The sequence below is a fragment of the Kogia breviceps genome, chromosome 10 (assembly GCF_026419965.1).
Source record: "Kogia breviceps isolate mKogBre1 chromosome 10, mKogBre1 haplotype 1, whole genome shotgun sequence".
Taxonomy (NCBI): domain Eukaryota; kingdom Metazoa; phylum Chordata; class Mammalia; order Artiodactyla; family Physeteridae; genus Kogia; species Kogia breviceps.
Window position 1 is genome coordinate 44,142,910 of NC_081319.1, and position 16,767 is coordinate 44,159,676.

The 16,767-nt window shown below is 41.9% G+C and overlaps 1 protein-coding gene and 1 long non-coding RNA gene across 25 annotated transcripts in view; one reads left to right on the forward strand and one right to left on the reverse strand.

The window, feature by feature from the left end:
* The window catches only part of LOC136794991 (uncharacterized), a 263,347-nt gene that overhangs the window by 67,203 nt on the left and 179,377 nt on the right, over window positions 1-16,767 (reverse strand). The window lies entirely within an intron of this gene.
* The window catches only part of MOBP (myelin associated oligodendrocyte basic protein), a 43,705-nt gene that overhangs the window by 23,674 nt on the left and 3,264 nt on the right, over window positions 1-16,767 (forward strand). For 10 of the 20 annotated variants that reach the window (XR_010842612.1, XR_010842613.1, XR_010842611.1 and 7 more), the window contains one exon: window positions 6,380-6,599. Coding sequence is in view for 2 of the 20 variants with exons in the window: in XM_067044560.1 (XP_066900661.1) it covers window positions 6,380-6,419 (40 nt within the window). In the remaining 18 variants the exon portion in view is untranslated. Of the gene's footprint in view, window positions 1-6,379; window positions 8,894-14,115; window positions 14,247-16,767 lie in introns of those variants that run through there. The other 10 variants (XR_010842622.1, XR_010842620.1, XR_010842618.1 and 7 more) reach the window with 4 other exon arrangements.

A 16,767-nucleotide genomic window follows, 5' to 3' on the forward strand; every position in this document is an offset into this window, starting at 1 on the left:
GCACACCAGAAGGCTGGAGGACCAATCTATTTCCACATGTATTTTCAAGCCTGGTCATCGAGACCACATGCACAGCACTGCACCAAACTCTGGGCAATCAGGGGGGATGATGTATGCCCCTGGTCCAGCTGCTCAGATGGTATTTATGAGTGGCCCATTTCTCAGTGATGCTGCTGTTCCCCTGAGTAACAACCCTGAGCTCGGGAGTTAGCCCACAGTCAGTGGTCGCACCTCTATATAGTTTTTGGTTTGTTTGCAATGACCAGGCCTGCCAAAGAAAAATGCAATTATAAACATTTACATACTTGACAAGCTAAGATTTACTTCAGAAGAGCGCCGACCCATAAACAATTACTGTGAGGGGTCCGAGAGTATGCACTAACAGACTCAGGCTCCGGGGAAAGCTGCTAAGTTTCAGGCTCTTAGATAGAGGTAGCCTGCCTGCTTTTCAGGTCTGCAGACCCAAACTTATTCCAGACACTTTCTATGATGTGACTTGTCCTCCTTTTGTCTTTCCTGATGCCAAGAGGTACATTCTGCATTTTCACCTTCCAGAAAACCAGAGAGAATTCTCTTTCTTTGTGCAGGATTGGGTAAACTAGCCCTTCCACTTCCCTTGAATTTTCCATATTAGACTTCTTTATGAGTCCTTCCTTTTCTGGCAACACTTCACCTTGGGATCCTCTAGGGTTTTATTCTGAGCCCTCTCCTCGATTTTGCCTTCTGTTTTTTAAAATAAATTAATTATTTATTTTTAAAATTTTTATTAGAGTATACTTGATTTACAATGTTGCATTTGTTTCTGCTGTACAGCAAAGTGAATCAGTTATACATATACATATATCCCCTCTTTTTAAGATTCTTTTCCCATATAGGTCATTACAGAGTCTCTTATGGTTTTATGTTTTTTTTTCAGTTGTAAATATATATACACTTTTTAATATTCTTTTCCATTATGGTGTATAACAGGATATTCAATATAGTTTCCTGTGCTATACAGTAGGATCTTGTTGTTTATCCATTTTTAATGTAATAGTTTGCATCTACCAACCCCAACTCCCAGTCCCTCCCTCTCCCTTCCCCCCTCCCCCTTGGCAACCACAAGTCTGTTCTCTATGTCTATGAGTTTGTTTATGTTTTGTAGATAGGTTCGTTTGTGCCGTATTTTAGATACCACATTAAGTGATATCATGATATTTGTATTTCTCTTTCTGACTTACTTCACTTAGTATGATACTCTTTAGTTGCATCCATGTTGCTACAAATGGCATTATTTTGTTCTTTTTTATGGCTGAGTAGTATTCCATTGCATATATGCACCACATCTTCTGTCAATGGGCATTAGGTTGTTTGCATGCTTTGGCTATTGTGAACAGTGCTGCTATGAACATAGGGGTGCATGTATCTTTCTGAATTATAATTTTGTCCAGGTATATTCCCAGGGGTGGGATTGCTGGATCATATGGTGATTCTATTTTTACTTTTCTGAGGAACCTCCATACTGTTTTCCATAATGGCTGCACCAACTTAACATTCCCACCAACAGTGTAGGAGTGTTCCCTTTTCACCACATCCTCTCCAGCATTTGTTATTTGTAGACTTTTCTTATGGTTTTAAACGTGACTGGCATGGTGATGACTTTTAAACGTTATTCCAGCCCTGGCATTAAACTCATATATGGGCTTGATTGCCCAGCAGATCAACGTGGATGTTATCAAACTCAACTCATCTCCACTTGACTTCTTTCCCATGAACACTCACTCTTCCTCTTATCAACAACCTTAGCAAATAACACCACAGCCCCTCTAATCAGCCCCACTGGAAACCTAAGCCCCACCCTGACTCCCAACTTCTTGAGATACACACATGCCTGCCAATTTTACTTTCTAGAATTTTTTTTTTTTTTACCATAACTTAAAGTACATTAAGAGCTGATGGGAAAGGGTGCAGAAGTGAGGGTGAGATTGGAAACAAAGGAGAGGGGATGGAGATCGTGGATAGAGTGAGAGAAGTAAGGCTCCTTCATAGTACGTGTGGAGGGACAGGACACTGATGGGAACAGAAAAAAGCCGTTTGGTTTTGCAAAATAGAGAGAGACCCATTAAATGGTCATTAAGGGGACTTCCCTGGCAATCCAGTGGTTAAGACTCTGTGCTTCCAATGCAGGGGGTGTGGGTTCGATCCCTGGTTAGGGAACTAAGATCCCACATGCCTCGCAGCCAAAAAATACATAAATAATAAAAAAATTTTGAAAACATTTAAAAAAGGATGAAGGCAAGTCATACCCCGAGGATGAAAGAGCTGGAGGTCTGAGAAGGTTAGGGTAGGTTTAGAACACCAGCGACCAGGCCGTGAGGCTGTGCTGAAGGTTTGCTGAGCTCTGCCTGATGGAGCTGCATATGAACCATCTGTTCTTTCAAAGTTTATTCTCCAATGAGGGAAACAAACTGCCATCTCTGAAATCACCAACGGAATCATTGAACTCCACATCAACCGTCTGCTTTTCTTCCAGCTTGCTTTGTTAAGTGTCCCCACAGCAACTGTTCTTAAACTTCACCAGGTGCTGCTGGTACTCTGAGCCCTGGTTTTTCCTTCTCCATTTTTCCTTCTCCTTTTTTCCCCCCTGGTAGTTTGATTTAAAAAATGTTTCAGGGCTTCCCTGGTGGCGCAGTGGTTGAGAGTCCGCCTGCCGATGCAGGGGACGCGGGTTCATGCCCCGGTCTGGGAAGATCCCACATGCCGCGGAGCGGCTGGGCCCGTGAGCCATGGCTGCTGAGCCTGCGCCTCCGGAGCCTGTGCTCCGCAAAGGGAGACGCCACAGCAATGAGAGGCCCGCGTAACAAAAAAGAAAAAAAAAGTTTCAAGTTATCATCATTTATTTATTAATTTAAATTATTTCCTTATGAATTATTCAATTTATTTAAAGTAAAAAAAAAAACAAATTGAAACAGTTTACCAATTTCTCTCCCCCTGCACCCCTGCCTCTGTTCTCTGTATCTATGAGCTTGTTTTTCATTTGTTTGTTTTAGATTCCAGACATAGAAGAGATCCTATGGTGTTTATCTTTCCCTGACTTATGGTACTTAGCACAATGCCCTCGAGGTCCATCCATGTTGTTGCAGATGGCAAGATTCCATTCTTTTTTATGGATGAATAAATGGTTCATTGTATGTGTGTGTGTGTGTATATATATATATATATATATATATATATATATATATATATCACAGTTTCTTTATTCACGTATCCACTGATGGACACTTGTTTCCATATCTTGGCTATTATAAATAATGCTGAAATGAACATGAGGGTGCATATCTTTTAAAGCTAATGTTTTCATTTTTTTTGCATAAATACCCAGGAGTGGAATTGCTGGACTGTATGGTAGTTCTATTTTTAATTTTCTGAGGAACCTCCATACTGTTTTTCACAGTGGCTGCACCAATTTACATTCCCCTCAACAGTGTACAAGGGTTTTCTTTTCTCCACATCCTCACCAACACTTATTATTTCTTGTCTTTCTGATAATAGACATTCTAACAGGTGTGAGGTGATATCTCATTGTGGTTTTGATTTGCATTTCCCTGATGATTAGTGATGTTGAGTATACCAGTTGACCATGTGTATGTCTTCTTTGGAAAAATGTCTATTCAGACTCCTTTCTTCACTTTCCTCCCTCTCCAAATTAGAAACCACGGCCCAACATTTTAATCTCTCTCAAAAATACCTTACATTCCCCTACCCTTTGAATATCTATCTCATATTCTTGGGAAAACCTCCAGCCTTGTATGAATCCAACCATCTGCCTTCACCATGTCTGTTTCCAGGCAGTTTTGAGTATTACTGGGAAAAAACACACAGCAGGGCAGTAGTAGTTGGGTGAAAGCAGGATTACGGTGATTATATCACTAAGCACTGTTTTCTTTTGGGAAGTCATAGTTCAGTTACCTGCATTCGGATAAAGGAGAAAGCCACGGACCATGACGTGAAAAGTGTCATGTATGTTTGTGTAATACACAAGGCACATACACACACATGCATACATACATCAGGTTTACGTGCATGCAGTAGAATTCAACATTTTCAGCAAACAGTTCTATGCAGAGTCATGTAACCACCACCACAATCAAAATACAGAATACTTTCATCAACTTCCAAATTTCCCTCATACTTCCCCTTTGAAGTCAGTCCTCAAGCTCCTGACAACCACTGATCTGTTTTCTGTCCCTATAGTTTTGTCTTGTCTAGAATGTCACATAAATGGAATCATACAGTATGTACCCTTGTTGTTGCATGAATCAGTAGTTCTTTCACTTTTATTGCTGAGTAGTATTCCATTGTATGCATGAACCTATCAGAATTTTCCATTCACGAGTTGAAGGATATTTAGGTTGTTTCCAGTTTTGGGTAATTATGAATAAAGCTTCTGTAAACATTCATGTGAGTGTAAGTTTGCTTTTCTTTGAGTAAATAACTAGAACTGGTATTGCTGGGACATATGGTAGGTGTATGTTTAAATAAATATAAAACGGCTAAATTGTTTTCCAAAGTGGTTGCACTACTTGCAAAGTGGTTGTATTCCTACTAGCGAAGTGGGATGCTCTGAATTCTTGTCAGCACTTGGTACTGTCAGCTTTAAAAATTTTACCCATTCTAATATTGTGTGTTGTGGTACCTCACTGTAGTTTTAATTTTGTTTTTTTTCTATTGACTAATGATGTTCTTTTAATGAGCTTATATATCACCCACCAAAGACATTTATTGGTGAAGTGTGTGCTCAGTCTTTTGCCCACTTAAAAAAGTGGGTTAATTATTATTGTGTTTTGAGAGTTTAAAAATATATATCTGGATATAAGTCCTTTATCAAATACATGTTTTACAAGTATTTTCTCCCAGCCTGTGGTTTGCTTTCTCATTTTCTTAATAGTGTCTTGTGAAGAACCAAAGTTTTAAACTTTGGCAAAGTTCAATTTATCAATTTTTTCTTTTATATATCATGTTTTTTGTATTGTATGTGTGCTTTTTGAATTGTATGGAAGAGTTCTTTGCCTAACCTAAGATCACAAAGATTTTCTCCTGGAAATTCAAAATTTTAAGTTTCTATCTATTTTGAGTTAATTTTTTGGTAAATGGTGTGAGATATGGATTGAGGTTCCATTTTTTTTGCATATGGATATCCAATAGTTCCAGCACAACTTGTTGAAAAGATTCTCCACTGAATTACTTTTGCAATTTTGTCAAAAATCAGTTGACCATAATGTGTGAGTTTATTTCTGGACTTTCTAATCTGTTTCACCAATTTATGTATCTTTTCTTACATTAACTTGATTACTATAGCCTTACAGTAAGTGTTAAAATCAGTTTAGTGTAAATTCTCCAACACGGTTTTTTATTTTTGAAATTGTCTTTGACTATTCTAGTTCCTCCACTTTTCCATAGAAATTTTATTGTCAGTGTGTGAATTTCGACAATATATCCTGGTGAGATTGAATGGGATTATGTCAAGTTTATAAGTCAGCTTGGGGAGAACTGTACGTGCTATATCTCCCCATTCATTTAGGTCCTTTTTGTTTTGTAGTTTTCAGCATACAGATCACATACATATTTTGTTTGCTTTATACTTAAGCATTTCATGCTTTTAGGTACTATTAAAAATAGTACTTTTTCAATTTCAGTGGTTCATTGGCAATATATAAAAACATATTGATCATGTACCTTGTGATCTTGCTAAACTCACTTATTCTAGCTTTTTTGGGGGGGTAGACTCTGGGATTTTCTACACTGACAATCATGTTGTCTGTAAATAGAGACAGTTTTATTTTTTCCTTTCTGATCTGTATGCCTAGTTTTTGTATATGGTTTAAACTGCTATTTCACTTAGAACATTTTCTTTTTAGAAAAATATTTTAACAAGATTAAGTCCTCGCCAAACTGGCTTTTTGAATCATTAAAAGGAGTTAGAGCAGCTTCCCTGGTGGTCCAGTGGTTAAGACTCGCTTCCACAGCGGGGGGCATGGACTTGATCCCTGGTCGTGGAACTAAGATCCCATATGCTGTGCGGTGCAGCCAAAATATATTAAAAAAAAAAAAAAAGAAAGAAGAAAAGGAAACAAAAGCAATAATTACTGTACATAAAAACAGAAGATTTTTAAAGACTATCTTTCCTAGGCTCAGGCCAGGAAAAAAAATATCATATTATTTCGGCCAGATATTTCCAGAATTGAGAAATTTCCAGAATTGAGATTTTAAGGCTGAGTTTAGCAGAAGAGTAATAACCGCAAAGGTAGTCTATAAATTTATAATTCTATTAACTGAGCATGGAGAAAGAGCACATCACTTAGCAACGCTATGGATTTTTATGTTTCTCTTTGTAAACCAGATTGAAAAGGAGGACCAAGCCGACCCCTCGGAAGAAGTGATGGAGGAGTTTCAAGTGAATGGACGGCCTCAGCTCCCGGACTCACTGCTTCTTGACCCACGTGCCCTGGGACAGGTTATCTGGCTTTGAATATGATGCAGGGGCAGACACCTGCTGATGCGGCCACAGCCGATGCCCATAGTCCTCATGGCGCGGGGGCCACCGGGCATCCTGCCTGGAGGTGAGAGGGGACACCTCTGTGTGTTTTATTCCAGGCGGTGGGTCCCAGCAGCAGCCCTCAGGCTCCAGAGCTCTTTTGGTCTCAGCTACAGACCTTTCTCCCCCAGGATGTGCACAGGCCTCCACGATCTTTGGCTCAAGATGGCCCCAGTGCCAGCCCATGTGTTGTCTTCCAACCTCTAGTCCCCTCCATCCCGGCATCCTGTTGCCTAGTCTGACTTTTAATCTTTGACCTCTTTCTTTGTAATTAATCCTCTACCTGGGTTCCTCTCTACCCCTGTGTCCTTTGGTTTCCATTTGACCTCCTTAATCAGTCCTCTGTACTAACCCACAGTCTGAGGCACAGCTGGCTTTGGGGAAGATCCAAGTTCTTTTGTAATAAGATATTAGGCTACCAAATGGTCCAGAGATGCAAGGAGATTCCCAGGGAGGGTACGAGCTGTCTAACTCCACATGTCAGAGGCAGTCGATGTGCTGTGTCAGGAGCTGAGAGGAAAGTCTTGAGGAAGGAGCTCTCCCACTCCCCAGGCCCCTGTTTCCAGCCTCACACAGGGATTTGTGAGTGTCTCCTCCTGATCCTCACCCTGGTGAAAGCAAACCCTCTTACCAACCCATCTGGACAGTCTCAACTCCAGAACTAATTGCTTTGCAAAATGTGTAACCCTGGGTGAGTAATCTGGGCTCACGCACAATGCCCTGCCCACTTCCCCTCTCCTGAGGGCTCCTGGAGACAAGGCTGCTAAGATGGCCCCTGTGTCCCACCCTCCCCACCTCAAGACACAGGCAATGGCCCCAGAGCACTTACAGATAACCAGAGGGGTGCTCTGAGAGTTGCTCTTTTCAGGCCATAGACCCCCAAATTCCTGAGAAGGGCTGAGGCCTGGTTCCCCTCCCCCTCCCCACTCTCCCTGGCTCATCCCTTTTACATATTGTAGAGGAATCAGGAAAACTAGGAGAGGAACTTGGCCTTGGGGAGAGGATAAGTAGGTCAAGGAAGGAGCGAGTTAGGCCAGTTAAGCAGTCCAAGACTTCCCTCCCTGTGTCTGAGGACATTCTGTGGTGTTGGGGGGTCTGAAGCCAATTATAATGGACCAGGGTTGGGGGTTGACTTCTCATCTCTTCTTTTTGATTTGTTCCCACTATCTACAGCCCTAGGCTCTGGAAAAGGACTTTGATCTTGAGTATGGGCTCTCAATCAGGGCCACAGGAACTAAACCTCCTCTCCACTCTGGTTCTATCACACCCCCTATACACACACACATGCTGGGGGTCATTGCCCCAAGGTTAGACAGAGGACCCACAGATCACCTGTGTTTCTGTGGATTGGTGTGTGTGTGTGTGTGTGTGTGTGTGTGTGTGTGTGTGTGTTTGGGAACTTGGCTTTGGGAGAATATCTTTGGGCTCATTTTGTCTCCCAGGCACAAATACTGGAGAGGCCCTCCAAGTCCAGCACCCTGACCACTGAAGCTGATCACGAGAAGACTGAACTCTAACACACTCCCTTCAGGGGCTGACCTTGACTTTGGGTTCCACCGTGTATCCAGCAGTGGCCTTGTAGGAGACCCTCTTGGGCTACTTTCCCTACCCAGCTCATAGTTGAGGGATCGAAGGAGACGGGTGAGGGGATCCGTCTCTCTTCAGGCTCCAGCGGGGTCCATTCCAGAAGCTCTTCCAGCTTGTTTTAAGCTGGCTGATTTGCTTATTGGTTTCTAAAGTTGGGATTGATGGGTGGAGGAGGCGGGCAACAGACCCTCCTACACTCCTCCAACACTTCTACTCAGGAGGCCCGTGGAGGGGAGGTGGAGCCAGGCCCCAACCCAAAAGGGTACAAAGCTCATTGTTCTTCCAGACTTGGTCCACTTCACTTATGGCTCAGAAGCCCTTTCCCTACCCAGCAAGAGCACACTCTCTTGCCTCTTTCTGGTCTCTCCTTTTGTACATGTAAACGATATGTCGTCATATCTATTGAGTGCTTGTGCCAACCTCAGGGCTCCGTTCTTGCTGTTTATTCTGCCTGTGACATTCTGGCCCAAGATCTTTGTACTCGTGCCTTCAGTTCGAATATCATTTCAGAAAGGCTTCCTTTGGAACTCAGTGTGGATTCCATAGTTACTCTCTATCCCATCACTCTAGCACTTATCACCTTATGGAATTATCTTGTTCATACGTTTAATTGTTTATGGCTTGGGTCCCCATCTCCTCCTAATGTAAACTCCACAGTTGCCAACACCTGTTTACTGCCACATTCTAAGTTCCCAGCACTAGTCAGAACTCAATAAATGCTTGTTGACTGAATGGATGTTTGTTTGTTATTTTTTAAAATAGGAATAATTTCCCCAAAGTTTAGATACTTTTGAGAAGTCAAAGGTGTCTATTGTGTTTAGCAACAAGGAATCTTGTAGGTGATGACCTTGAAGGGCGACCTTGTAGGGCATTCTTCCTGGGAGTCAATGGGAGGTGAGGAGAGGAATTCATGAAGGTAGATGCAACTCCCTCAACTAAGCTCGAATGAAGGGAGGCAGAGGATGGGGCAATAGCTGGAGTGCTCCATGAACCCAGTTGACACTTGGGCCTTTTGAATGCTACTGGGAAAGAGGCAGCGGAGTGGGTGTAAGAGGAGGAGGAGGAGGTAACTGATGAAGTCAGGGACTGAGGAGGCTGGCAGGAGGGATCTGGGACACAGGTAAGGAGATCAGGCATGGAGCAGGGGTTCCTTCTCATTGGAAAAAGGGGAAGGAGGAAAGGAGAGCACAGATTCTTGTGGGTTTGCAGGAGCTTGAGGCAGTTCCTGCCTGTGGCTTTGATTTTCTTTTGAAGTAGGAGGTAAAGTGGCCTGTTCACAAATGGGAGTGGCGGTTGTGGCGCTGTCAGAGATATGAGGACGGTGGAGAGGGTTATAAAGAAATCAATTTATCTAAGGTCTTTGAAATCTTCTTAAAAAAACCTGTCTCCAGATGACTTTCATTAATTAATTAATTAATTTACAGCTCAAGGCAATATTGTGCCACTAAGTCGTTGCCTACAACTTCACATTTAAATGTAAATCTAAGATCTAAATCTGAGACCCACATGGTCTCAGATGGAAGATGTAAGAGTTGGAGAAAAAAAAAAGGTAGAGTCTAATCTTCCCAAGAAATACAGAATCATGAGGAAGCTTTCACTGTGGGAAGCTGCAAAAATGCTGACAGATCACAGCGAGATGGGGCTGTGCTGTGAGACAGTAATTTGCTGAGCGTCCATCTGGGCTGCTGTTTGTTCTAACACCAGAGAAATGTGAAAACTCATTCTCCCAGGAGAGTGTCTTGCCTGACTCCAAAGCACATCTCCCGGCCCCATTAATAACATCACTAACAGGTACTTACTATCTCTGCTGAAATAAAATGAAGTGTTTTTAACAGACAAAGATGATGCTGTTGACCCAATAGTAGGGTGTATATTTGCAATTTTTAGGGATTTTGCATACTCACTCTTCTTATTTGTAACACAGGTACACACTTGCAAGAATGCTGGTTAAGAATACTGATAAAAATTTCTTTCCATTGAGTATCAACTGTTATCTATCCCATACCACATAGTGTTTTATGTTTGTAAATGGGAGAAGTTGGTTATGGCCTCCGTGGCCATTGAAACCATGACCTCGACCTTATTGCTATTGTATTGTGACCTAGAAGTTGCCAAACTGAGCTTGGTGGAGCCCTGGGGCACTCGGAGATGCCACTTTATGAGATGAGATGGATGTGGAGCTGACAGGCTACCTCCATGTCAACTAAGGCAGCTTTCAGGGTCTATGTTAACTTCTAATTTTATATAGATAAAGGGTTCCACTGGGGTAAAAGAGTCCAACAAAATCCACTTTCAAGGCTGAGAGCAAAAATTTGGGGGGGTGCGTGCCATGCGGCTTATGGGATCTCAGTTCCCTGACCAGGGGATTGAACCCGGGCCCTGTCAGTGAAAGCACCAAGTCCTAACCACTGGACCACCAGGGAATGCTCAAACATGGAGAGAATACTTATGTTAGTAATTTTCTAAGTGATTTCTTGAAGAGTTTATTCTTTGGCATCACATTGCAGGTTTGGGTTTAGTTGATGGGTATTTCAGTGACTACTTATTTCCCCGTAGGCAACAGTTCACCTACCACCAAGTTGAGTGTTTTGACTTTTGATCAAGGTTTATGCAAAGTATGGATGAGCAAAAGAACATGATTAGCAAACAGTCATGATAATTATTCCTATACTTTTCCTTTTAAGCAAATTTATGAAAAAGTGTTATATTCAGCATATATATATTATATTAAAAACCATCTCTGTTGCGCAAGCTACATTAACTGTATAAACTACGTTAGTATATAAAACAGGTTTGAGGAGAGTGGAGAAAGTGAGAGGTATCAGCTCAAGTGGTGATCATACTTTATAGTAAATCAAATACCTATCAGATTTGAGTCATTTGGTTCAAAAAGATCTCTTAACAACAAAACTAAGTTCTAAGAGCGTTAACCTAATTACCAAAGTAACATTCACATTGGATTTTGAAGCACCTGAACTATCCCAAGGGTCCGTTTATAACCTGAGGCTGGAAGCGGGGGAGCAGGTAGTGATATCTGGAGAAGCTCCTCTCTAGAACCCAAAGGTTGTATGTATTTTGTAGAGAGAGAAAGGTAGATAATCTCAAGGAATTAGGGTCAAGAAAGAAGGTACTTTCTTAGGGCAAGAGGATCTGTTTCTAAAGTTTTCTTTAGCAAGAAGCTGTAAGCTCACCACGAAGAAAGGTTGGGAATGTGTGGGTCCATGTTTGAGAAGGTGGCTGATGGCAGTGTTAGTGGTTTATATTTATGACAGATATTCCTGATAAAGATAGGAAGTTAGTGGCATCAGCATTAGCTAAGCCAGCCCTCCCTGGAGAAATTAAGAGCTCTTAGGGCCATTCTTTGTTAATGAAACCACACCAAGGCCAATATTAGAGGCAGATATTTTATCAGATCCTGAAAATAGTCCTTTGGTCCAGGTGGTGGTCCATGTACAGCCCTGTGTTGACCTCCAGGCAAGCCTGTTTGATGAATGGTAAAGTAGAGATATCTCAATTGTGTCTACCATCAAGGAAGGTTGGGTAGTCTGTCATTCAGAGGGTGTCGGATTCAGTAGACATTCTGGCAGTTTTTCATCAAGTCATGTTTGCAGATCAGAGGGTATAGTTTTTCCTGACACCTCATGGGTCCCTCTACCCAGGTGGCAGCCCATTCACAACGCATTCACTTGTAGGCATGCCTCTTCCATAGCAAGAAGGAGGTGAAGGGCACAGTGGGGTCGAGGGCCCCAGTACTCCCAGGGAGTGTGCTCAGGGAGCCAGCCTGTCTCCCAGGACCTCTCACTGATGGGATTTACTTCGTGATCTTCCTGAATTTAGTTTATTTCTGAGATCTCTGAAGTACACCAATCTTTGGGTTTGCTATCTGCAATTTCTGTCTCTGGAAGGCAGCATCTCTCTTCTCTCCAGGAAGAAATCTTGATGCATCAAAAAGAAAAAGCCTGGTGTCTTGGGCTTTTTTTCCCCACAAGGTGATCCAACAGATTTTTACATAATCTATCTTCGCTATAATTTCTCTTCTGTTTCTTGAATTCTCTGTGAATATCATCCCCTTCTGCAGCTGACAGCTTCTGTTCTTTCTCTTCTGGCTTATAAGTTTTCTGAGTCAGACCCCTTAACAGAATCTTAGTTTTGTGCTGATGGAGGTCATTAAGAATCTCTACTGCCAGCTGCAAGATTTTGCATTTATTTTCAACTAGAGCTTTGGCTGCAAGCAGTGAAAAAAAAGAATCATTTTCCAACGTTTTTCTTCCAGCTAATGCCTTGCTGACACCTCATTATTCGGCTTGGAATGTAAATGGTGTCTGTTTTCTTCAACTTTTGTTAATGTGGATTTTGGCCACATTTGACTTTCCTGACTTTTCATCTTCTTACTGTGGTAATCTGCCAACCAAATCTTTATTTTTAAAATGATCCTGCTCATTTCATTCCCTATGATTTTCCTCCTCTGAGGCAAAGATCATGATTAAATGGTTTTAGCTGCATAGCATATTTATTGAGAACTTCAACTCCATTATTTTTCTAAGCCACAGCTTCTTCCCGAGAATTGAGATCTTAAATGATTCCCTCACCGATCCTAGTGGGTAGGGCTGGGAACACAGAAAAAGCTAGGGGTAGAAGGGGACCACTCTGCCCCCATCGAACTGCTACCCCTTCCTCTCCTACTAGCTCCTGTCTTCCTTCCATCTCTTTCCCTCACTCATCTGTTTTCCCACAGCTTAAATTCACAGATCTGGGTGTTTAGATTTCTAGCACAGCTACTAACAATTTTATGCATTTTTATTGCTCTGTGTTTCACACTGTCTTTGCTGCCTTCTCCAGATCTTGTTCTTAGCTGCTAACTGAGATTCCACCCAAACCAGCACCACTATGATTCATGCAGGTCCCCACGGTCAGGTGACCAAGAATGACCCTGAGAGGGGTGCTGACCCACATCCAGGTGCATTCTGGCTCCAGGCCTCTCCAATCCCAATTTTCTTTGCTTCCGCAAGTGGCCTGGTGCAAAGGTACCATCACGTCACGCAGATGCGTTCTCTTGAGTTAGGATGGTTGCATCATTGTTGAATCTACCTCTGTAACTTGCTTTCACCTACAGTTTTAATTTGCTGCTACTTTCATTGACTCAAGTCTCCAAAAGTCCTCAAATACTTGAATGCAGCTTCTCATGTGATACCTTCCCTTTTCTTCTGGTGTAAGTTTCCCTTCCGTGAGCTTTTGAAGTCCTCATAAGAGAATCTCTGGAGTCCTACTGAAGAGCTGGGAGTATTTAGCATCAAACACGCCTGTGTGTGTGTGTGTGTGCGCGCGCATGTGTGTGTGTGTGTGTGAGAGAGAGAGAGAGAGAGAGAGAGAGAGAGAGAGATTCTCCTTTTGGTGGCTTCTTTCTTTCTGCTGCTTCATGTGCTCTGGGGGAGGTTGGCTCCCTTCCTTCCATCCCTGATTCCCTGTCATCCCTGTACACAAAATCATATGCAGACGGGAGGTACTGGGCTCCTGGTAGGGTAAACCCAGCGGTGCTCCTTGCCCAAACAGCATGAAGGTTTGGTTGGCATGTCATTCCAATTTCCTCTCTCTTTTGACTTGTGAATGGAAAAGCTTTAGTGTACATGTATCACCCAACAAAGCTTTATAAAGCTGCTTCTTAAGGCAGCTCTGTTTTCTGAACACTTCTAACCCCTACTGGGATATAACTGATTTAGAACAGGGTTATACGGTGACTTTGTCATAAAGGGAATTCATTATGCCAATGAAATTGTTTAACCCAGGACATTATTTACACAGGGGAAAAGAATCAGGTGTGTGTGTGTGTGTGTGTGTGTGTGTGTGTGTGTATTTTCCCTTCCTAAATAGAGAACTCATTTTGTCTCAAAATCTAAGGCCGCATTTAAAATTTTTAGAGGACTACCTGACCTTTGCTCTCTACCCATGTTTTTTAGGAGCTCTCCTTTCACATGGGACCCTGGAGCAGTAAGCACTTTTTAATTTATATCTAAGAGATAAAAACAAAAGGGTCTTTCCTCAAGTTCATGGACAAGTCTGCTCATCACCAGTGTCACTGGCCAACAAGGTCAATATTTGCTGACTGAGTAAATAATGAAAATATATTGAAGAGAAAATTATTTAGAGATTTATTGAGTAGTATGTAAGTAAAGACTCAGAAATGAGAATTCCAACCATCAGGCAGAGGGACCAGATGACAACTTCAGGTGCTCAAGGTCACACAACTATTCCAGAGGATAGCTGAGCACACCTAAAAGTACGCTATCATCTCCTCCATCTATATGGGGCTGGATGCCTAGATTCACAGGGGCATTTAGCACAGCCTGGGTCGGCGATCGCTTGCTTTATTGGTTGATGGGCTCATGGGTGGGAGGGTGTAGGGATGGGTCTGGGCTAAGGGCACAGATCAGGGCACCTCTCACACTCTCCACAGAAGTGGGAGTTGACCATGGCAGCTGTCACTTTACCATTATTAGGAAAGGTAGTGTGTGCAATGATTCAGAGTGAGGGACCTGAAAACAAACACACCTGTGGTCAAACCCCTGTCTGTTACTGGTTGTGTGAACTTGGATAAGTGACGAAAGCTCTTTAGGCTTCATTTTATAGATAAGGACAATTAAGTAGGAAGAACATGCAAGGAATGAGCGTGGAGCTGGCATGTACAAAGTACTCATTCAGTAAAACAGGGAAACACGATACTCATTCTCATAGTCATAGTTCTCTTCACTACTCGTATTTACCTCATGTACTTATTTGTATACTTATACCCTGTCTTTACCCCTAGAACGCAGTCCTCATAAGGGCGAGGACCATGGTTTCATATCCCTGTGTTGTTTCTCATTCCCCTCCATTACATGATATGGACAACTGTCATTTTCTGGGATTTATGGAAACAGCTTTGAAAACATGGCCTTGAATCTCCTTTTGGCCCCTTTTTAAACCTTCATTTCCACCATGCTATTGATTTGGCAGAGTGTGGATGTGGTCTACTTTCCACTCTGCTGTGGTGAGCAGACTCTACCTAGAAATGTGCCATGTTTGCAATTCCTTTTTAAAAGATAATAATAATAGTAAGAAAAGCATCATCATTAAAATAAGTATGTCATTATCTTTCTTAAGATGTGCTTAGTAACAGCTTGTACACAAAAGGTCCCCTATGCTGTATGACTTCCTGTAAGACACTTCCTCCTAAAACTTTCAGGCTGCTCTCGTCCTCCAGCTCATTTACTCAGGGATTACATCTGTGTCTTAGACAAAAATGTGATTATTTTCCATACCGTGGCCCTAGTGAGAAATAAAACATTTCATCTGAGGAGCTTCAGCTACAGACTCTATGCCAGGGGAAGACCAAATGTGAACTCATGTTATCCACTCAGAAAAAAGAAATGGGCAGAGTCCTTCCTCTGTTGCAGGGTCCTCTGCCTTCATTTGTCAGAGTATCTAGAAGTAGATAATGATATAATGTCAGGATCCCACAAGGATCCTTGCCACTATTCCAGAGAGTAACTCTCCTGATCAAGGTACTCGATTTTACTTAAGCTTTCAGAAAATAATAATCTATTGAACTGAAATTCTTTGATTTTTCAAATCTTTTTTTCCTCTTCCCTGAGCAATATTTCTATGAGTATTCCTATTTAAGCTTTATCTGAAATGAGTATTTATAAAATAAGATTTCATTTGAATATGCTAACCTCTCAGTATAATATACATCTTGATTTTTAAAAAAATAATTAGCTGATTTCTAAACATACACTCAATTTCTTGATATTTCCTATCTTGCTGTCTACATCTTGGCTATTTTGCAAACATATAATACCTTCACATAAGAGCGAATATAGTAAATTAATAAGTTTCCCAATTGTTGGCATTGAAAGTAGTAGGTCAAAGAAAGTTTCAGGAAAATGGGCAAAAATCCCTGGATTCTGGAAAGGGCAATTATAACAAAAACTGGGCTCAGACATGGTTTTGTTTCTCATTAGCTGTATGACTTTGGTCAAGTCACTTGACCCATCTGTGCTGTGATTTCTTTATTTGTGAAAGTGAAAGGATGACGCCTACCTCACCTTCCCTTTCTCACAGGGCTACTGTGCAGACCAAAGAAGATAAACTTTTTGAATCTAAAAGATTTAGCACACTTAGATGGAAATAAATTTTCAGAGAGGCTATTGTAAAGGAGGTTAGTTGACGGAGGTTAGCTTACCACTTTTTAGTCATCTAGAACTCTAGGAACCTGACTGCTGTGATGACTACTGTGATCAGATAGAGTCTAGGCAGTCTATTTATTGATATAGAACAAGGTCTGGAGCCAAACTGGGCTGAGAAAAGGATATGTTGGTCCCCATCTCTGGACCTAGAAGCCTTATGCACTAAGGCTAAGCAAATTGAACAAAGCTCCCTGAGGTGGGGCAGGCTTTAGGAACATGAAATAGTTGGTTAACCAAAGCACTTTGCCTTGCCAAGTGGTATTTACAGTCCTGGGGTAGAGCCAAAAGGCTCTGGACAAAGGAAGGGAACAATCATATGACCAGAAGGCATGAGGTTCTAGGATTTGCCCAGCTTCAGACACCTACCCTCAGTATCTATTTCTG